The following is a 22,472-nucleotide window of genomic DNA, read 5'->3' as shown; positions in this document are numbered from 1 at the left end:
GCATTAAGAGAAATTCAACAGTGTAAATAAGTTTTGATGGATGTAATAATGGAATACTGAATGATTTAGTTTATATAAAATATGCAGGTATTTATGTTGTGCAAAATGAACCATGGAAAGAGAGGAAGGGAAGTCATTGATATTTTAAGATTGTATAAGTGAATATTCTAAGATGCGAAACAGAAATATAAAATAATAATAATAATAATAATAATAATAATAATAAGAAGAAGAAGAAGAAGAAGAAGAAGTTCTAAGAATGCTTAGTAAGCCCCACTGGACACAGAAAGCTTAATTCCAAGTAGACACACATGGAGTTGCACTGTTAATCTGTTAGTGTTTAAGGTGTCATGGGATTGCTTGTTTGAGTCTACTTCTGGCAGTTCCTCATTGACATCCTCAGCTCAGAAAAGGAGAAGGTGGACCTATCTTTAAAGAGAACAGTGAGAAAAAACGTGTATTTTTGTAAATATATGTTGTATGGAGTTGTGTGTGTAGCATCATTGCTGTCATGGTGACATTACAGAGGAATTTGTACTGTGCCTGGGGTCCTGCTTATAAATCAACACCTGCATATTATGGACTCACAGGGCGTAAGCATTGCATGGGGTCACCACAGTGTCATGGTTGAACAGGTACAGAAATGAGGACTGTAAAGTGAGAAATCCATGGTTTCTTTTTCTTCAACTTTTCAGGGAAAGTAATCAGGTTCATTTACAGAATGAGGAGCTACAGTGAGGCATAATGTTATTGTTGTTGTTGTTGTTTATTTCTTTATACCCCACCTTTTTCCCTGACAGGGACTCAAGGTAGCTTACAGATAAAAATAATAACAGCTAAAAACAAATGGGATGTAACTAAGGTGTGTGTCACTGTGGCCAAATAAGGCGTCTCAAGGAGCAGGCACAGCTGGCACCTTAGCTTTAACTGTGAAAATGCACTTGTGGCCACCGCAGAGACCTGGTCATCCAGGCTCAGGCCTGAGTCCAGGAGCATGCCCAAACTGCAAACCTGTGTCTTCAAGGGGAGTGGTACCCCATTCAGCACAGGCTGAATGTCTGCTCCCTGTTCTGCCTTCCAACTGACCAAGAGCATCTCTGTCTTGTCTGGATTAAGTTGCAGTTTGTTCACCCTCATCCACTCCATTACCGATGACAGACATCAGTATAGAACCAAGACAGCTTCATTAGATTTAGATGGAAAGGCGAAAAAGCACTGGGTGTTATCAGCATGCTAGTGACATCAAACACCAACATTTCAGACCACCTTTCCAACAGTTTGATGTAAATGTTATATAACATGGCAGACAGAACAGAACCCTGAGGGACCTCGCAGACCAACGGCCAAGGTGTCAAACGGGGCCCCCTCAGTACTACCTTCTGGGTGTGCCCCACCAGAAAGGAATGGAGCCATGTAAAACTGTGCTTCCAAGTCCCATCCCAGCAAGGCAGCCAGCAAGGACACACACATTCAGTCCAGTCCCCTGTGTAAGACATCTACCAAGGCGACCAAAGTCATCTTTGTCCCATACCCAGGCCTGAAACCATATTGAAATGGATCTAGATGATCCCTTTCCTCCAGAAACCCTGGAGGTGCCACCACATGTTCCAGTACCTTGCTCAATAATGGGATATTAGAGACTGGCCAATATTTATCCAATATGGTGGGATCCAGGGAGGGCTTTAAAAAAGAGGCCTTATAACTGCCTCTTTTAGGCATGCTGGAACGGTACCTTGTTGTAAGGAGGCATTGACCACTCGCCTTCACCCGCTCAGCCAGTCCCCTGCTGGCCCTTTCGATGAGCCAGGAAGGACAAGGATCTAGCACACATGTGGTAGCTCTCATGTTTTCAAGGATCCTGTTCATATCCTTGGGCTGTGCAAATTGAAAAGTATCCATTAACAACGAACAAGCAAAAGTCAAAGTTACATCCACCAGACTTGTATCAATTATAGTGTCCAAGTCAGAATGGATCTGAACAATTTTGTCAGGGAAGCGCTGAGCAAATAGTTCACAGCGGGCCATTGAGTGGTCTAAATTCTCCTCACATGGGTCAGAGTGTAAAAGACCCCTGACCACTTGAAACAGCTCTGCTGGACAGCTCCTCGCTGATACAAAGGAGGCAGAGAAACTGCCACAGAGTAGGGCTTCAAAGAGGTTCTATCCTGCGCTTGGTCAGACTCATTTCATCACAGAGAACCAGGGGACACTCAGAGGCGATCATGTCCACCGTCCGGGTCATTTCTCTGTTCCATAAGTCCACCAGGGCTTTGATGGTCACTTGCCAAGGTGACAGGAAACTCCTCAAGAGCCACCAGGAATCCATTCGGATCCATCAGTCTCCTGAGGCAGACCATCTTAATTGGTTGGTCCCACCCTTGCAGAGGCTCTGAGTTCGGAGTCTAATACCTGGCAACCCAGGTATGCAGCTAGAATGCATCCCACAGATTGTGGGACGATGTAGGAGAGATAATAGCAAGTACTTTTTACTGCAGTGTGTGGTAAAACTATGGAACTTGCTCCCACAGGAGGCAGTGATGGCCACCAACCCAGATGGCTTTGAATGAAGACTAGACAAATTTAAGGAGGCTATTAGGAGAGAGTGTTCTTGTGCTCAGAACTTGCTTGCTAGTTTCCCACAGGCATCTGGTTGGCCATTGTAAGAACAGGACGCTGGAGCAGGTGGGTCACTGGCATGTTGCCTCTGGTTTTTGGATCAATAAAGGTGCCAGCATGGCCAAGAAGATGCCAGTGTGGTTAATTAGAAGAGCCAGCCTTCCTTCTCCTTAGCTTCAGCATTGCACGTGTGGAACGGAGGAGGATGGGGACCTTCCTAGAACTTGTGGGCTCTCCCTCCAGTTGATATTGGTCTCTCTTGCCTTCCATGCTACCAATTCCAATACAGTAGATACCAACCACCACTTAAGCACCTTAGGATGCTGGCTGCCACACTGGGGCTCTGAAGTGGGAACCGTGGCACACCCTGCAAGCCGTGGCTCCCCCGCCCCCCAAAACACGGGAACTATAGTTTTTTGAGGGGCTCTCTTTTACAGAGCTACAGTTCCCAACGCTATAGCTATAGCTCCCAAAATACTCCGACTGTTCAGAGTGGTGCATGAAGCATGGCGTGGGCGGTGCTTTGCCGCTACAACTCTGATAGGAGTTGCTTTAAGAACAGGCACAGCAGCAAGCCAATAAGCAAGCCAACTTTTAGAGCTCAGAGGGCAAATTGCATTTAACTTAACCTCCCCCACCCGTTGTTAGGCACGCCTTAATATTAGAACATACCATTCACGCAGAGGGGTGGAAGAAAGGAGATTTGACTGCACTCTTTGCTGCTTTATTGCCTTCCCCCACCTCAAGCCTGTGTTAATCAATGTACGTAGTGAAACACACTGGTATTTTTGGGGGGGCGGGGTCAAGAGGAGTGAGGGTCTTCTCCCGCTTCAGAGCCGGGCAACGTGAAGTGGTTCTTCCCAGCCGTTTCCACAGCAACCGTGGGAACCGTTCTCAAAATGGCGCCGGGGGAGGCCTCGGCTCGGCTGTGCGTCCGGCGGCTCCTTTGGGGGCTGCTGGCTTTTTTCGGGGCTGGAGCCCAGGATGGAAATCCGGGTGGGTAGGAAAGGGCAACGTACGTTTCGGCGCTTCTCCTGTACATTTGTGCGCTTGGTTGTAAGTTGCCCTGAGCAGAATGAAGCAACTAAGAAATTCTAGCAATAACATATGCGTGACAGGCAGAAATCTTGCAGGTGAAGTCGGTACCGCACTTCATCACATCGCCGCGCTGGGTAAAAAGCCTCACCTGTTTTGTTTCTGCCTGCCACGCAGCTGTGGAAGCACAGGAGCCACCTGAACAGGTGCGTGTGTTGGGGGAGCAAACAAAAGACAGCCTAAAGAGGAGGTCAACTTTCTTTTGTCACCCTGCATAACTCTTATGAACTGCTTCCCCTGCCTCTGCCCAGCCTCCCAGTAAGTCAAACCTTGTTCAGTGCAAGCCAGGCAACGTTTCTCTTCCTTGTGCTCCATAGTTCAAAGTGATCACACAGCACATCAAAACAAAAGGTGCCTCTGTTCTATTATGTATTTCTGTAAACTAGACCAAGAAAATTTCTTAGACTTATTCACAAAGAGCTTTCTACTTAGAGGGGTCTGAAATAAAATCCATAAAAGGGGAAAATTGTCTCTAGATAAAAACAAAAAATATTGTGTCACTTGGAAGACTTAGTAAATTTATTATGGATAAGTCTTTTGTACACTGCAGTCCCCTTCAGCTAATGCAGGGGGTTATATGCTGGATTGGGTGCAGGGAGTTTAAAAAGTGACGTCAGAGGGACTGAAATGCACAAAAGTACAGACAGTGATAACATTTTTTTATTCCACAGGTGCTAATGTTGATTTATATTTGTAGGTTTTCAGCCTCCCTTTATCTACATGTCTGGGCCTGTAGTCACTGCTTCTTTGGTGAGCAGTCCATCAGATGTTTTCACTATTGCTGTGGCAGACAATGAAACAGGTAAGATTCCATTGACACTGCTTTTTTTCAAATTGGATGTGTTTAAATACCATAGAAATTGTGGGACCATTTTGCTGTCTCAAAGATCACTTGGGACTGAGTACATGAACTTTCCTGCTGATAAGATGTTCTCTCTTACTTCTATCATCTGTCACAGTAATGAAGTGAGAGAGAAGAGTAAATCTGAAAGTATTCATATTGCTCTTTGCTCTCTTCCAGGAATGTTGCCACTTGCGGATTGTACTGGAAGAAACAAAACTGGTCACTGGAGTCTGAATGTAACGTATCAAGGGGTTAGTAGAAAAATCCCATAATCCATCCTTCCATTGTGGTTAAATATCTTAACTGCATACTTCTTAAGTACTCAGTTGACTCTAATTTTGTGCATTTTTGAACTATGGGATTAGCCTGTGCAGTGGCGTAGGAAGGGTGGGGCGTAGGGGTCGGGCCGCCCCGTGTTCCAGGGGAGGGGGTGACACTTCCCGGCCCCTCCCACCACTCCCCCGCCGCTCGGGACCCCGCCCGTGCTTCTTTATGGATGGCCGGGGCAGCGCCACAAGCCGCCGCTCGCTTGCCAGCTCATGGGGCTGCCCAGTCCGTAAAGCAGCATGGCCGGGGCAGCCCCACAAGCCGCCGCTTACTCGCCGGCTTGCCGTGGGAGCAGCAGCGCCGGCCCGGCTGCACTATGCATGCCCGGAATTTCCGGGCATGCGTAGTGCATCAGAGTCGGCGCTGCTGCTCCTGCGGTGACTGAGCGAGCCGGCGAATGAGCAGCGGGTCGTGGGGCTGTCCTGGCCATAAAGCAGCACAGCCGGGGCAGCCCCACGACCCGCGGCTCACTCGCCGCGGGAGCAGCAGCGCCGGCCCGGATGCACTACGCATGCCCGGAAATTCCGGGCATGCGTAGTGCATCCAACACATCGTGACACCACGACGTGCTGCCCCCAGGGGGTTGCCTCTGAGGTTTCCTCTGCCACTGAGCCTGTGGCTGCCTGCCATAAGGGACTCCTGCCTCTCACATAAGCAAATAATTATTTTATTTGTTTGTTACACTTGCATACTGTCCGCCAATTATGTCTTCTCAATGGTTTGCAAATTTATTAAAATTACAATATACAATAAAAAATGTAAAACAATAAAGAACTATAAGCAATACAAATTGCACAATCAATTTTAAACCAACAAGGTGATAAGAAATTTAAAACCATCAAAAATACATGCCTGTCACAATTTAAAGGCTTGTTAAAATGAGAACTGTATAGTTAACTTAATCCTACACAGAATCCCAAATAATATCTCTTTCTATGGTTGCTTCGCACATGAATCACTGAGTCAAATCATTGGGTGTTTTCCCACTAGCATTGCAATACTAAACACATTTTGTTTGGTGCTTGTTAATTATTGCTCTTCCAACCCCTCCATTTACTGGTAATTGACAGAGGAAAATACACTGACTCATGTTGAAGGTCACTTTTTCAGCAAGATGTTTGAAATTTGTGTGATGTTTAGTAAATGTATTACCTGCCATCAAACTGTGTGTTTCAGAATGTTTCCAGAGTGATGGTCTCTTTGACCAGGAGTCTGCAGCTGTGTACTTCCAATTTCACCAATTGCTGCAAAGAAGCCCTCTGCTTGGTTGAAGCTTTGCAGGTCTCAGCTTGTCGAGACTCGGTGGTGGTGGCCCATCTGTTGATCCAAGCTGAAATATATGCTAATACAACCTCAGGAAATGTGACAGGGAAAGGAGAAGGTATTTCAGTCACTGTTGCTTTTTGTTATATTTTAGAGTTTACTTTTCTGCTTCTCTCTGATACTCTGTGTGTATTTTCACTGAGGCTTCAGCCTTTAGATGCAGCAGTCCCATTAGACTTCAAAAATCCTGTAAAAGTATATGGAGAAGAAGCAAGTTTGTCTACAAAATGGAAGAACTCCCTCCACCCTGCCCATATCCTCTCTCTCTCTCTCTCTCTCTCTCTCTGTGTGTGTGTGTGTGTGTGTTCAGGGAGAGGAAGGGTGGGGTAACCCAGTCAGATGGGCAGGGTACAAATAATCAAAATTATTATTAAGATTCAAATGCAGTTGATTTCCCAGCAGAACCAGTGGAGTGGCCCTGCTACCCATCTTTTCCCCCACTGCAGTCAGATGGAATGGCTGCCACTAGATAACAGCTGTGGGGTGGGGAGGAGCTCCTTAAGTTTCAGAGCTGAAGTTATTTTTCTCCTTTTTTAAATAGATAGTACAACAGTGATCCCCAATCAAGTGTTCCAGCCACTGGGATCTTGTCCTTGCAATCTCACTGCAGGAGCCTGCGATATCCGTTGCTGCTGTGATTTGGTACTAATTCTACATTTAATTTAATTTTGAAAACTTTCTTCATTGTAAGCATCCTTAGAGAAAATCTACAAAAATGCCTGCAATATTATTTGCCAGAGAACTGTGTGTTGTTCTTTATATTTAGCACTATGACACAATAAGCCAGGGGTCAGCAAACTTTTTCAGCAGGTGGCCGGTCCACTGTCCCTCAGACCTTGTGGGGGGCCCGACTATAGTTTGGGTCACAAATAACCCAGAGATGCATTTTAAATAAAAGGACACATTCTACTCAGGTAAAAACACGCTGATTCCTGGACCATTCGCGGGCCGCATTTAGAAGGCGATTAGGCCGCATCCGGTCCCCGGGCTTTAGTTTGGGGACCCCTGCAATAAGCCAACAATGGTTTTATCTTCTGGTCTTCAGAAGTTGAACTAATTTAATAAGAAGGAAAATATATGAAAAAAACGTGGCTGATGGCTCCCGGGGTTGATAAGCAGCAGGGGTGATCTCTGCAGTGTCTGCCCTGCTTACCTTTTCTTTCTTAAAAAGTACATGTAAAATAAGTTCATGCAGGCCTCTTTGTCCATCTAGCCCAGTATTTTCTGCTCTGACTGGAGTGGATCTTCTGGGTTTTAGGTGTTGTCTTCTGCCCCACTTCTGTGATCCGTTTAACTCAAGTGTGGGGAGCCTTTGGACCTGCGGATGTTGCTGAGCTATGACTCCCATCATCCCTGCCATTCACCATTCTTGAGAGCTGTAGGTCAGTGTGCAGTTCCCCACACCTGTTTTAACTGGATGTGGCAGGGATTGATGAATCTGGGACCTTCTGCATGCAGGGCATGTGCTCTACCACTGAGCTACAATCACTCCCCAAAGCTTGTGCTTTTTAGTTTGGCAAAAAGTAGAACCTTTCCCCCCCTCTTTTTCTTTTTCTAGGATTGCACCTCAGAGATGAAGCAGCTGTTCAATGGGTCATGTTTTAAAGGAATATTTGGTGGGGATGTCAGTCCACCTTTTGACCAACTGTGCTCTGTCCAGACAGGGAACAATGCCCCTGACTGGTTTCCCTTCCTATGTGTGCAGTCTTCCATTAACAACACACCTTTCCTTGGTTATTTCTATCATGGGACTGTGTAAGTATGGAGACTTATCTGCGATGTGTGCATTCCTGTGAGATAGAACCTAACTAAGTGCATGCAAGTGACCCAGTTTCTCCCCACCTCTCATGCTTGCACAGTTTTGTTAATTTTCTCTTTTCAGTATGTTTCTGGCAGTGGAATTACATCTTTCCACTAATTCCGTCATCCAAGAATATTTTTAAAAGAAACAATGAGCACTTTATGGACCTTTCATTCTTATAAAACTTTTTTAAATTTATTAACACATTTATATATCACCTTTCATTGTAAAATAAGTAAGGCACTTTATAGAATAAAATCAATGCAATAAAACAGTAAGTTACTAAAAGCACAGATATCACAGATACCCAGAATTTCCAATAGAGCCACTACTGAAAAGCAGTGCTGAGGGAATGCCATCGCAAATAGCTATGTTTCAAACAACCAGCATTACTGTAGGTGCCTGCCATATCTAATATATTTGCTGCCATTCAGGGCAGCCTTTGCTAATCTGGTGCTTTCCAGGTGTTTTGGTCTACAGCACCTAACAGTTGCAACCAGCACAGCTGTGCTGGCTGGGGCTGATGGGAATCATAATCCAAAACGTTTGGAGGGTCCCAGGTTGACAAAGGCTGGTACAGAGCTCTTCCTCCCTGTCCTGGTTTTTGCTCAGGTCCCCACCAATGGAGTTTCAGAAATGCTGTAGCACAGAGTAGGGAATCTGCAGCTCTTTGATTGTTTTTTGGACAGAAACTCATTATCCTGACCACTGACCATGCAAACTGGCGCTGATGTGAGTCAGTCCAACAACACCTGGAGAGCTCCAGTTTCTCCATCCCAGCTGTTCCCTTTCACTGGGCCCCATGTTTTAGTTTTAATTTTCTTGCACAGACTGTACACTCTCTGTTTAATGTTGCCACAGACAGGATAATAATACATATTTGGGAGGAGGGAGAGAACCAGCTGCAGAGATCTTCAAGCTATTACCCACTGCTCTCTCTTAATTCATGTGCTGAGCAGATTGTGCTACCTACCACCAATGGCTGTTGGATTGGGCCAAAGGCTTGCCATCTTCTCCAGCATCCTGGCTCCAATGGCAGCCAAGCAGAGTATGGAGGAAGCATCCTCTTCTGTTGTTCTTCCTCTCGAGCTGATACTGAGTGGCATTCTGCTGTTTTACACGAATTTTACCTTTGATCTATCAGTGGCCGCTGGTCTGGATAGCTAATCGGCTGTCTGAGCTAGAGGCTATCATAGCATCATGTGGCAATGAGTTTGATGACTGAAGTATGTACTTCTGAAGGAATACCTCTTTTTGTCAGCCCTGAATCTTCTGCTGATCAGTTTCATTGAGGGATCCTGAGTTTGAGAATTATAAGAGAGAAAGAAAAGCTCCTCTCTCTGTTCTCTTTCTCCACACACCAAGCATAATGCTGTGATTCTGTAGAAACTGAAGGCTTTAATAGTATACAAATGTGGGTTGTTGTTATTTAAACAATGTTTTTTTTTGCAGTTCTTCACCCCAAGTTTCTTCATTTAAAGTACCATTACAAACCATCCCTGGAAAACTTTCCACTGGTTACAGACAAGGAGATCCAGTTATGACTGTGCAGAATGGGTACTTTACAGTTCCTCAGGTAATGACAACCTGCTTGAATGAGTGACACCCCCACCACCACATTGGCTCTTTTTGTGTTTGCTTAGAGCGGTGTGAGGGACCTCTGGCTCATGGGATACATGGCACCCACCAAGCTCCTAAATCAGGCTTTTGGGAGTCTCCCTAGGTCACGCCCCTCCTTCCAAAACACCTGCTGCCCCCTGCTGTGTATCCCCTTCATGTGCTTTTGCCTGGCTGGAATTTATCTTTGAACTCTTGCTTGCCTGGATGAAGAAACAAGGGATGTAGAGGCTGTCTTTTGTGTGGCTGGACTACGGTATAGGGAGCCAGTGTGGTGTAGTGGTTAAGAGCAGTAGACTCGTAATCTGGTGAACTGGGTTCGCGTCTCTGCTCCTCCACATGCAGCTGCTGGGTGACCTTGGGCTAGTCACACTTCTTTGAAGTCTCCCAGCCCCACTCACCTCACAGAGTGTTGTGGGGGAGGAAGGGAAAGGTGAATGTTAGCCGCTTTGAGACTCCTTTGGGTAGTGATAAAGCGGGATATCAAATCCAAACTCCCCTCCCCCCTCCTCCTCTTCTTCTTTTCTTTTTCTGTACAAAGATCAGAGTCACACCCATTGCTACTCCTGCTTTTGCTTCTAGCCCTGCTCAGTTTTGCCTCTGACTGCACCCACCACTGGAATGCAGCCCCCACCCCGAAAATTGTCCACTGGGGAAGTGGCCCTCAGGATGAAAAATTTCTCTACTGCTGGCTTTGAGCTTGTTTAGGAGAAAAAACAAATTTCACAAAAACGAATCTGATGTTCAGCTTTTTTCTTCCTATATGATGCAGCAATTCCTAGCTGGGCAATGTGCAAGAAATGCCCCTGTTGCCTTCCTTCAGAATTTTGAAGCTGAATGTCTCAGTGCTTGTGATGGAGTGGGGAGCACACCACTTAACATAGCAATAAACAGCGGTACTGGAGGTATGTTGGGATCAGAAATAATAGATTGCTCTTTGCTCCATCAGAACGAGGTTGATTGAAGTGTTATTTTCTAATAGCAGCGACCGTCGTTTTCAGGCATCGCTGTCAGGCTTAAACTGTTCTTTATCTTCAAGAGTAAAATGAAGTAAAATGATGCAAGGTATAATTTGACCTGGCTCTTCCGCACCAACAATATATATATACATGCAGGTCGAACTTAAGGTAGTGTGCCTAGAGGTCCTAGATAATTTCCTGTCTGGGTACTGACCACAACCTCAAGACCCGCTTAGCTTCAACAAGATTGCTGCATTCTCTGCTTTCAGACCATGCCCTGACAACAAAGGGCACTATCGGGACTGATAGTGTCAAGATCTGTTGAAAAGAAGAAATAACTGCAAGTACCTCCTCCCCAACCAACAGGTTGCTAGGTTCAGGGATCCTGCTACGCAAGCTGCATATCCAGCATCATTTTTATGCTGACGGGCCTGTTTAGTTCAATTTTCTCTTTTAGATGAGCCAGTCACATTTCGCATTATTTTGCATTATTTTATGTAGTGCAATACCTTGATATTTTATGAGTGGGAGATATATAAATACTTCTATAAATAAATAATAATCTCTCCCCCCCCCCCCCCCCCGTGCAAGTTATGCTCTAGAAAACCATCTGTATGTCTTATTCTGCATTTGGGTCCTCCTTGCTGCAATTACCATCTGTTTTGTTGCAGGTTGTTTTTCAGACTTGTTGCACTCAATCATCTGTTTGTTTTCTTGCCAGACAGCATCAAGCCACAGGTGACGCATGAGAGGAAAGACACTGATGTAGGTGGCTGCACTGGCAGAGGTAAGTCTGTGTTCAACTCTCTCTCACTCTTTCTCTAAATCACCAGATCACTAGAGCCTTCTTTAAATTCCAATGAAATTTGGATTTCACACAAATTGTTTTTTTGTGTTCAGAATGCAGAAATGTGATCTTTGGAGAAGATTATACAATCATATGGGAAGGCAGGAGAATAATAGAAATAAAAGCCACTGTCATTTCTGGAGCAGTATGTCCAGAAGGTACCATCCTATTTCTATTTTGCATTCCTTGCTCAGTTTATCTCCCACTCCTAATCCTTGTTGTTTATGTGGCATAATCTTGAAACATTGTTGGAGTGTGACATGAAAGAGAATTTTCAACTTGGTGGCTGGTAAGATGGGGCCAGCAAATCCTGACCCCCATGGCATAGTTTTTAAACCCAAGGAGAACTAGTGATATTGAATGCGGGTCTGCCGTTCAAATAGAGTGAGGAGGGGAGCAAAGTTTCTTTTTGCTGCCTCTGTACTTGGGTTGCCTAAAGCCCACCACCCTTTCTGTTTGTGCCAAATACTTGCTGTATCCAGGTCTGGGTAACTTCTCCCCCTTGCTTCAGAGGCAGGAGAATAGAAATGACTTCATGCTCAATCCATTTCAGTAGGTGGAGCCTCCGTCAACTCCAGTCATGCATGCTGTGAGGCAAAAGACATTTGAGGAGGGCTTTCACAGACCTCCAGCTCTGTGCAACAAAAGAAGTTCACCAGATTTTATATTTGTATACCTGATTTTGATGAGAAAAGATTCTGCAATTGTCTGCTATATGCCCCATTGAAATAAAATCAAAAAAGAGCAGGACATCCTTTGTGCTGGTTGTATCATATCCTGAGGTTATTCTCCTGTAGCTACAAATACTAAAGGGTTGCCCTGTAGCCTTCATTTATGCTGTGTATCCAGAAAAGTGCCATCTTGACCTCTGCAGTGGTGTATAGAAATCACGAAAAGATCTATTCAGCTTTGAAATGATCTACCGTATATATAAACAGAGACATATCAGTGGGTTTTAAAGGATGCAGTATTGCATTAGTTGCCAAAATTTAATAATAATAATAATAATAATAATAATAATAATAATAATAATAATAATTTATTTGTACCCTGCCCATCTGGCTGGGTTTCCCCAGCCACTCTGGGTGGCTTCCAACAAATATTAAAATACATTAAAATGTCACAGGTTAAAAACTTCCCTAAACCTAGGTTATGATTTGTATGATAATTGCTGAATTAAAGGTTCAACAAAGTGGTATTCCTCCTTTTCATTAGCATTTATTGTGTATCCTTTTACTTTTTCAGAAATACTGACACAGAAATTCACGGTCAACTTTGTGAGTGTAAACACTACAAGCAGAGAAGAATTGTCTGGGAATCCAGGTGAAAAGCCTCATTCGTGGTGTTTATATGCTCGCCAGAGAAAATGCAACATATTTGTAATGATGTATGTGGGGAGTGAAAATGTCAAAACCTGATGCTTTGGGTGTTAACTCAAATCCCAACCCCTCACCTGGGTTTAAGCATTAAATTCAATAAGACCTACTTTTGAGCAGACATGGTTAAGATTGCACTGTAACACAGTTATTTGGCAGTATTGCTTGTCAACAGCGATTAACATCTATAAAACTTCACACAAAACCATCTCTTTCTGTATAGGTTATCAAATTGGCAAACCGATTAGAGCAGCAAATCTGAATTCTTCCGATGCTGTTACCATTTTGCAACTTTGGAAGCCCGGTACTACATTTTGCTATGGAGTGCTATAGAACTGTGATACAAATGAACATTTCAGAATTAGATTTATCACCCTAACACTAATTTCAATCTTCTATACTGTTTGGTTAAGGTAAGCTGCCCAGAGTGGTTGGGGAAACCCAGCCAGTTGGGCGGGGTATAAATAATAATAATAATAATAATAATAATAATAATAATAATAATAATAGTTTATTATTATAACAGTGTAATTGGAGTTGAGATGTGTTTTGTTGATTTGAAATATACTGCAAAATTGGACACTGTTTCTACCTAAAGCCTTAATTGGCTTTTCTGCTTTTGCTTCTGATGTCATACCACTTTCCTTTAAAATGCTTCAGAAGGGAAATACTGAGACCTGCCATTTAAAAAGCTTTCCAGAAACCGCGTTATAGTCTTGGTCCTGTGTAGAAGTGCTCTGTGACAGCTCAATCACTTCAGCTTGGATTGAATTAAAACCTCTGTGTTTCTAATGGATGTAAAAAGGTGAACTCAATAAGATCTCAACATTATTATTTTATTGTGGACCTTAGTAATTTCTGTTAAAAATTATATTACATAAAACTGTAAGCAAAAACCTGAAAAAGATATGAGGATTTCTCAAGCAAATACCTCTCTTACATAGATGGCAAGGGCGTGTGTGCATCGGCAGGTCTCACACCAGTTTTGTTCGGACTAAATTCAATCTCTGGATGCATTTTAGAAGTTGATCTTAAGGACAACTGCAATCAGCTGAGGTGAGATGGAGTGTTTTCTTCCCCTTTTCTACTTGTGGCAAGTCTGAAGTGATGAGGGAGTTTTAACTTCACATTGAAATTTTATCATTGGTTACATTTGAACATAACACCTAGCCATTGTTTCTTTTAACCATGCTTTGTTCAGCAAACCATGAATTATCGCACAGATGAGTATCCAAGCTGCAGCTTATTTCTCTAAAGTGTGTTTTGATTTCTTGCTGGTTTTGCTTTGTGTCTCTAGTGTGCATTGGAAAACCAAACCATAGTTAAATAGGGCTGTTGTGTAGTTAAAATAAGCCATCAACAAATCATGGTTTCAAATTGAAGTTTGTTGCCAGAAAACAGACTATGGTTAGCTTGCTGTGCTTGGTTTGGACGATAAAACAAACCACACTTTGGCTAAACAAAAATCCCAGGACATTGAAGGAGAGCAATGTTTTCATCAACAAACCTACATTGGTTTCTGCTACCCTGAATAATTAATTTTCAAGTGTGGATAATTGTTCCAAGTTCCATTATTGCAGGGAGAATGTTACTAAAAGACTTAATTCGTTGGTGCAAGCTACTCATGTCGGAAAGAGAGGGAACTCCTCTACTAGCACCCCAGATGATTGGGTGGAAATTATTTGTGAGTACCAACATTTACTAGCATTGAGTCAATTGCTGAGTTTTCTTTTAGTTAAAGTAAGTCATTCCTATTAAAAAATTTTAATTTAATATCATATGGCATAACCACATGTATAAACTTTTTGAGATATTAACATTTTAAACACCACAAAGCATGACTGTTTTTTCCATATTAGATTCAAAGTTGTGCAGTTGAATTTTGATATTTTAAAACAAATGAAATTACAGAATAATAGTTATACTGATTGAGGGGCCATAGGATGCAGTGGTGTCATGTGGTCCCAGGTTGAAGTCTGAAGACACATGAGGTCACCTCCTTGCAGAAGCTAAGCAGGTCTGGGTCTGATCAGAACCTGGATGGGTAGTTGCCATTGTTCTCACAACAATGTTTTCCCCCCATTAACAGATTTAGATACGTTTGGTGCAGATACAAATGCAAGTTATGGAGATTTGAAAGGGATTTGCCTTGATATTCCTACCCACTTGAATATTCAGATCATCACTGCTGATGTTGGAGCAGTAGAAGGGATTCCACAGCAGGAGATAGTTGGGGTACAGGTCAGGTACGTAAAAAACAACAACTAGCTATGTTTGGCAGAACTGCTCTTTCTTCCCTTTCACCGATTTACAATGGTTTTATCCATTGTGTTATACTCTGCACTGGGTGAGAAGAGTCTTGGGTCAATAAAAATACATTATGCAAATTAAGTAGATTTATATTGTACCACTCTCCATTTTCTGCTAGAAGAGGGGCAATGCATTGTGTTATGCTAGACACTTGAGCCCTTTGACCAGAGCACTGGGAATACTATAACTTACAGTTATTTATTCAATTCAATAAATTTTATTGAATTGAATTGAATTTATAGCCAATGGCCATCACAATACAGTATGAACACAAATCACACAGCTACAAAACCAGATCAGGACAAATCTACAGTGTCCAAAATTTAGGAACATTCCTTCTAGTCAGCACCCCTAGGGTTTAGCAGTTGCACTGTCCAGAAAAATTGCCCTTATCTTTCTTGCCACTAGTGCGAATAGTGCCACCCTATAGCTGATGCACTTATCAACATCTGCCAACAATCATTTAATTTTCAAATAATCAGGTTGACCTTCTAAGGCAATCTGAAAAGGGGAGATAAATTTAACTCTGGGTGAATCATACAATGGGCAGTATAAAATACAATGTACCAGCTCCTCAATAGACCCTGATCCGCATTTACAAAGGCGCTCTTTTACAGATTTGTTACTATATCTCCCAGCCAGGTATTAAGTAGGTATTGTTTGGAATCTGAGCTGAGTGAAAGCATATCTAACAGGGAAAATATACTTATTTATCACCCTCGCTCCCAAAGGATGGTACACCCTTGCTCCCAGGGTGGTACACAATATACCATATTGGCCAGAATATAAGCTGCAGTTTCCCCCCCCAAAATTCCAACCGTGAAAAGTTAAAGTGCAGCTTAAATTCACAACCTTACAAAAATTGGCTTTTGCAGTATCGCTGCTGAAACAGACATATGGTAAAACGGAACGGGTGTGAGTGCCTGCGAAATTTTAAGGGAGCGGCTTATATTTGGGTATTGTCTTACCCCCTTGAATTTTAAAGGTGTGGCTTATTTGCGGGTGCGGCTTATATTTGGGCCAACACGGTAATAAAAATAGGACTATTTACATACAGTCATTAAACATCTAAGCTAAAAACAATAGCATCATAAATCCAATATCAGCACTGCTAGGTCCTGGAAAACCTCAAAATTGAGCAAACAAAAATACATTTGGTTATCTGGGGGCGGGCAACTGTAATTCTCCAGGGAGGGAATTCCACAGTGGAGCTTCCAGTAAGTATGGTAAGTACAGTGGGCCATGCCTGTTCACAGAATCACAAGCAGGGCCTCTCCTTACTGATCTCAGAGCACAGTTTGGTAGGTATTGCAGGAGGAACTTCTTTAAGGATTTGGGTCCAGAACCATTTAGGGCTTTGTACCAACACCTAGCCTCTCCCACACTTCTGCCTGTAGGACCCCATCAGGCTTTATCCAGACACTTGCAGCTAAGAGGACTAGAAACTAGTTTAGGAAAAAAAAAAAAGCTGAGATTCTTAGGATGCTAAATTCTGCACCCAAGTCACATGCAGGGCTTGGTCTTCAGAGAAGGGACCATAACTCTACTATGGAAAACATGGTTTGTCCAGTGCCCAGCATCTCAAGCTTCAAAGATAACAGGTTACAATGAAAGACACCATTCTCTGCCCAAAATCCTGGAGTGCTGCTGCCAGTCAGAGTAGACAGAGCTAGGTGGAGAGAGTCTGACCTTGGTGCAAGAGAACTTGCTTTTTTCTCAATAAATGTTGCTGAAGCTGTTGAAAATTTGGTTTCAGAGATGCTGGCTGCTGTGAAGATCCACCACTAAAAAGCACTACATTACCTTGTCTAGCTGTTCACTATCTGCTCATCTAGATAGGATATTAAGATTGCTATCTTTTAAATATTAACCTAATTGATTACAATGCTCCCACTTAATGTTCAAAATGTGGTTTGTAATCATTACAAGAAAGTAGGCGTTTGAAGTTGCAGTCAGTTGAAGTGAAATGCAAGTGTAAGATTGACCTTTGGACTTTAAAGCAGATCTAACTGGTCACCTTATGTAAGGATATTGACAAAATCAAAGCTGCTATAACAGTATGTAGCCTAATATAGTGTTGTTGTTTGAGATTTTATGACATAGATTTTCTCTTCTCATTTAGTATTTCAACAGTAACCTGGCAAGTTCAGTGTCCAATTGCCTGTGAAGATAAAACCAGCTCTCTTCCTATCTTTGCTGCAGTGCAGTTTATTAAAATACCAGCTCAACCCCCTGCTCCAATGACAAGGTAATCCTCTTGGGTGCTATATTACTGTAATTCTATTAGATGTGTTAATATCTATGGTTGATCTGATTTACATCCTATGCCCTTTTAAAATGTGCTTTTTTGGGGGGCTCTACTGGGTTGTTTTTATTTTTATTATGTATTTTGTGGTTTTATACAGTGGTACTCCGTGTTACGCACGCGATCCGTACCGGATCACGCTACATAACATGGGCATGCTTAACACAAACGCCCCCCCCAAAGAAAATAACCCGGAAGTTTGGGCGTTTTTGCACTTCTGTGCAAAGTGCACAGAATGCTGCTGTGCACCCGCGCGTTGCGTGCGCTCCGGGGAGGACTTCTGGGTCGTGGAGGTCCGTAAGTCGAACGTACGCAACTCAAGGTATGACTGTATCTTGATTTTATTCTGTGAACCACCCTGAGATCCCCAGGTATATAAATCATAATAGTAATAGTACTACTACTACTACTAATAATAATAGCATCAATTAAACAGTGAATTTGGCTTGATAGAAAAAAGGGGTAGTGGTTTTGGTACCTGAGTAGCTTGGGACAATGTATGCATTGGACCAGGGTCACCAACCTTTTTGGAACAGAGGGCACATTTTGAATTATGTGGAAGTGTTGTGGGCACCAGTCACAAAATAGCTGCAGTGGGCTGTGCCATAACACAATATGGCTGCCATGGGGGCATAGCACAACACAAAATTGGAACAAGTAAAAGCCATTGCTGCTCCTCCCCATGCTTACCGTGGGAAGTCAGCTATGTCTTCCTGGTCCTGATTGTGGTGATCACACAATAAGGATCTATCACACGCACATACACTGCCCCCCTTCCCACTGTCTATTAACAACAGGTAGCTTCCCCAGCATCAGGAAAAATTTACAAATCGAATAAAAAAATAAAAATTACATCTGTCTGACTGTAAGACTTTATTTTAAACTGTTTTGCAGATTTCAGATTAACTACACAGAATATGACTGCAAGAGGAATGATGTTTGCTGGCCAGAACTTCTTTATCCCTTGACACGCTACTATACTGGTAAAAAGATAGAGGGAACCTGGTGGTTACTTGAAAAGCATTCAGATGGATTATTTACACAAGGGTGTTGAGCCTTGTTAAGGTGTTGCTGGACTCCCAATTCCCCATCATCCCTCACCTCTGACTGGGGCTGATGGGAGCTGGAATCTTATCCCTTACAGCTTACAACTAAATAATTTTTAGGTATTTTAGATGGGGATATGTACTAATTACAGGAACTTCCTTGCTCAATATCAGTCCATGTTATTGTTGCAGCCAGGTGATCATGCGACATCAAGTAGGGCTTTTACCAGAGGCGTCTTTACCCTTTGGGGTAGTGGCGCAGTGAACCAGGGCGCCAAGCTGTGGAGGGTGCCAAGAGAAGAGTCTGGGGAGAGTCCAGGGAGAGTCGAGCGGGGGCTTGGTGCCTTTGTACCTCCAGCTCATGTCTGGAGGTGCTAGGATCCTGTTCCGCTCTGCAGCGCCCAGCAGCGGTGTCCAGGAACAGCTGTGCCTGTGCCGCGCGCTGCTCGTGTTCGGGGCGGCTAGCGAGGCGGTGTGGCTGAGGCAGCCTGCTCCAGGTGCCCAGCGCGTCATGCCACCCCACCAATCCGGCTATTTGAATGGCAGGCTGCGCAGACCATTTGCCTCATCTCTGCCAGCCACAGCAAAGAGTGGGCGTAAAGTTGGAACGCGGAGGGAAGGGGAGGCGGTCTTCCGGGCCAAGCCAGGTGTGTGTGCCCAGCTGGCTTGTCTGAGGGGTGGGCACTTGGCTGGCTGGCTTACGTGCCACCCCCTTCCCCTCCCCGCCTCCTTTGGCTGTGCCGCGGCCGATGGAAGCAGCAGCAAGAGGAGGCGGAGAAGCAGGAGCTCCCGCAGCCGCCGCTGTCGCCAGCGCTGCCACTGGGCAAGACAGGAGAGCGCTGCACGCGCAACCCCAACTCTGCCTCCCAGCACGTTAAAATGTTTCTGTGGGTGTCCTTCCTGGAGTTCTGCTTCGTTTCTCTCTGTTGCTGCTCCCCTCCCCTCCCCGTATCAACCCTGCAGGTAATAAAAGGGTACAACTGGACCTTTCCCTCCCTGATGAGTAAGCCCAGCCAGCTGCCATGACCACCCTGTCCCCAAACCCTTGCTGGGATTTGGAGGGATAGCTTCTGTTTCAGAGAGCTTTATTTGCATGGAAGCTCAAGCACTGATTCTCTTTTAAAAAATTAATTCCGCCCATGCTGCTAACACTCAGTTCTGCTATGCCTTGGAGGCTGTGGAAGCACTAAAGCAGCATCCAGGGTCAGTAATGGATGATGGCTAATAAACAGGCTCCACGCTAAGAGGATGGCAGTGTTGTTGGTGGATGGCTCATCTGAGCAATGGTAAATGTATTAAGAGACGGGCAAGGTGGGCCGGCCCTGGTGTCATCCCTCAGGGTTGGTTTCAAAACCCCCACCGGGCGGTTCTGCGCTGTGGCACTCACCCGCCAGGCAGCTTGCACACCCCCGTCAGCCTGTGTGTGCACTCCTGTTCCGCTGAAATCCTGTTCCACACAGCAAGCCTCCCTAAAGGTAGCTCAGCAGCTTGGTCAGACCCTGCCCAAAAAAAGCTTAATAACTTTGGGGGATCCTAAGGTCCACTCTCTGACTGCTGACTCAGGACTCTAAACTGTGTTTTTATAATCAACTTTTATTTTGTTTTGTGTATATTTTAATGTTCTCTTGTTGCTCTGGCCAATGGCTGAAGTGAATAAAGTTGCTTCTTGGGGAAACAACTTTGGGGGACCCTTCACAAAACATTGAAATCTGTGGGGGTGCAAAAAAAAATATGTCTGCACCGGGTACCACCAAGAACATCGCCCCCTTCCTTCGAGCAAAAAGGTGGAGGGGGGATTCATTCGGATTTGGGGCAGTGGGAGGGGAAAGCTGGGGGGGCGCACTACCATTAGGACTCACTCAGTTCAAAGGTAAGGATGGACTGCGTGCTCTCCATGCAGTTAGTGGTTAAAAACAAACAAACACCAACAAAAAGTCCTTTATAGACGGCGGTGGGTTTTAAGTTCCTATTAGATTCAGCAGGGCTTTCTCTCAGGTAAGTGCAGTTAGGGCTGCAGCCTTTGTGACCTTTTTAGGTTCAGGATGTCACTGCTTTACACCCCCCACACAATATTTGAAAACGTCAGCTTTGTACTTAAACACAAATGGCCGGGAACTTCATTCTCTGTGTCTTTATCAATTTATTTAAAGAACAACAAACTGGCGATTGCTTTAACTTGATATGTGGCGATATGAATCATGAGGATGAATTAGAAGAACTGCTGAATCTTGAATGAGTCTTGCTTTGGAATTGAGGACTTCATTAGATTTTCTTATGCCTTTTCATTTTATTTTGTTCTAAGGGCTTGTTAGAGATAATATGTAAGTGTGGTGTCAGCTCCCTAAAAAATGGTCAGCAACTTTGGGGGTCCCCTGCCTAAAAAAGGTTGACTACTCTGGGAAATATTGGGGGGGGGGGCGCTGGCGGGATCTTCGCACCATGGCGCCAGATATGCTCCAGACAGCCCTGGCTTTTACGGTGGTGGTTCTGGCTTTGGAATGACAGGACTCGACACAAGTCAGCTACCATGTCATGTTATTGCTGCAGTTGATTTCTCTTTCAAACTGTCTTTCAGGAGAACCGTACTCTCAAACTCTTGCCAAAGGCTTGATGCTGGTATTTTTCATACTAGTTGCAGCAGTCCTGAGTGATCCTTTGAGGAGAATCCACAGAGTATGGAATAAGACATGAGTCTTCAATTACCCAGAATAAAGCCAGCATTTTGTTACTGCTTTTCTATACTTTTAATATGTGGTACTGAATGGAAAGAGACTTTTTTAAAAAATGTATATTTTTCTAAGGGCAAAAAATAAAAAGATAACGGATTTGCAAAATGAGAGCAGTGTTGTGATTTTGTGAAACTGAAATAAGAATCCCCACTGGGCTTTGAAGTTTTCTTGGTAGCCTTGAACCAGTTGCTGTCTCTTGGCCTTATCTGCCTCACAAGGTTGTTGTGAGGAGAAAGTGGGGAGAAAGAACCACGTATTCCACCCTTCAGCTATTTGTAGGTGAAATAAACAAACAATCCATCTAATTCAGATTTAAAAGGAAGCTAATTGGATCTGTATTTTTAAAATTTGGAATCGGCCTCTGTACACCATTAAATAAAAACACTACATTTGGATCCTGAGCACAGAGGCTACTTTCCCCCCTTTTTAAGGGAAATTCCCTTATTCCCAATAGGATTCCTCACAAGAAAAGGGAAAAGTTGACAGCTATGCTTAGCAGCAGGCTCAATACCTTTCAGGCACCCAGAAGATGGAATGATGGCTTTGCATAGACTGTGCTCAGCTGACATCATGATGTCATTAAATACATCATCTCTCGCTTTGACTGAACATGTGCAAAACTGTTGCCATAGGAAAGCTGTGAAGCTAGCAAGGCCTGAGTGTTTATTTACAAAGGTATTTTTCTAAGTAATCATTTAGTTGCAACAAAAGTAATGACTAATATATGAAATTAGGCATTCCCCTTTTGATCTTCCTAACATGAGAAGCTGCTGAATTTCTGTCTGAGAGGATATTAGCTCAGCACTAGGCCTTATTTAGGAAATATGTGCTGTCTTGCATTAAAAACCCACAGGGCAATTTGCTGCATAACAAGATGAAACAAGTTTCATATTTCACATTCATGTGGGGGGGAAATCTTTTAATTTTAAATTCAAACATCACCCCCAAAACACCGGGAGAACAGTATAACGAAACAATAAAGGAAGGAGCAGCTCTTGTTTTATAAGCTACTTCGATTCCTTGATTCTTTGGAACATTGTTGAGAATTTATACCCCCCCAAAAATTAAAAATTCTTTCCAGTAGCACCTTAGAGACCAACTGAGTTTGTTCTTGGTATGAGCTTCCGTGTGCACGCACACTTCTTCAGATGCACACGAAAGCTCACACCAAGAACAGACTTAGTTGGTCTCTAAGGTGCTACTGGATTTTTTTATTTTTTATTTTGTTTTGACTATGGTAGACCAACACGGCTACCTACCTGTAATTGAGAATTTAT

At 43.7% G+C, this 22,472-nt stretch overlaps 1 protein-coding gene across 2 annotated transcripts; it reads left to right on the top strand.

The window, feature by feature from the left end:
* The first annotated feature begins 413 nt into the window (after positions 1–413).
* Positions 414–21,303, top strand: TCTN2 (tectonic family member 2). 2 transcript variants are annotated; one of them, XM_033136388.1, is made up of 18 exons: positions 3,342–3,378; positions 4,409–4,513; positions 4,733–4,806; positions 6,059–6,263; positions 6,747–6,847; positions 7,764–7,960; positions 9,459–9,582; positions 10,396–10,528; positions 11,304–11,369; positions 11,483–11,587; positions 12,675–12,752; positions 13,029–13,109; positions 13,750–13,861; positions 14,386–14,489; positions 14,895–15,051; positions 17,238–17,363; positions 18,315–18,403; positions 21,042–21,303. In XM_033136388.1, the coding sequence occupies exons 2-18, from the start codon at positions 4,432–4,434 to the stop codon at positions 21,155–21,157; spliced, it is 1,950 nt and encodes a 649-aa protein (XP_032992279.1). In that variant the 5' UTR covers positions 3,342–3,378; positions 4,409–4,431; the 3' UTR covers positions 21,158–21,303. The 2 variants fall into 2 exon arrangements, with proteins under 2 accessions (XP_032992280.1, XP_032992279.1); XM_033136389.1 differs by lacking the exons at positions 3,342–3,378; positions 4,409–4,513; positions 4,733–4,806; positions 6,059–6,263 and adding an exon at positions 414–419.
* Positions 21,304–22,472: the final 1,169 nt, after the last annotated feature.

Source organism: Lacerta agilis, chromosome 17 (assembly GCF_009819535.1).
Source record: "Lacerta agilis isolate rLacAgi1 chromosome 17, rLacAgi1.pri, whole genome shotgun sequence".
Lineage (NCBI taxonomy): Eukaryota > Metazoa > Chordata > Lepidosauria > Squamata > Lacertidae > Lacerta > Lacerta agilis.
Note: the sequence above shows the minus strand (reverse complement) of the source record. Positions and strands in the feature narration are given on the sequence as shown.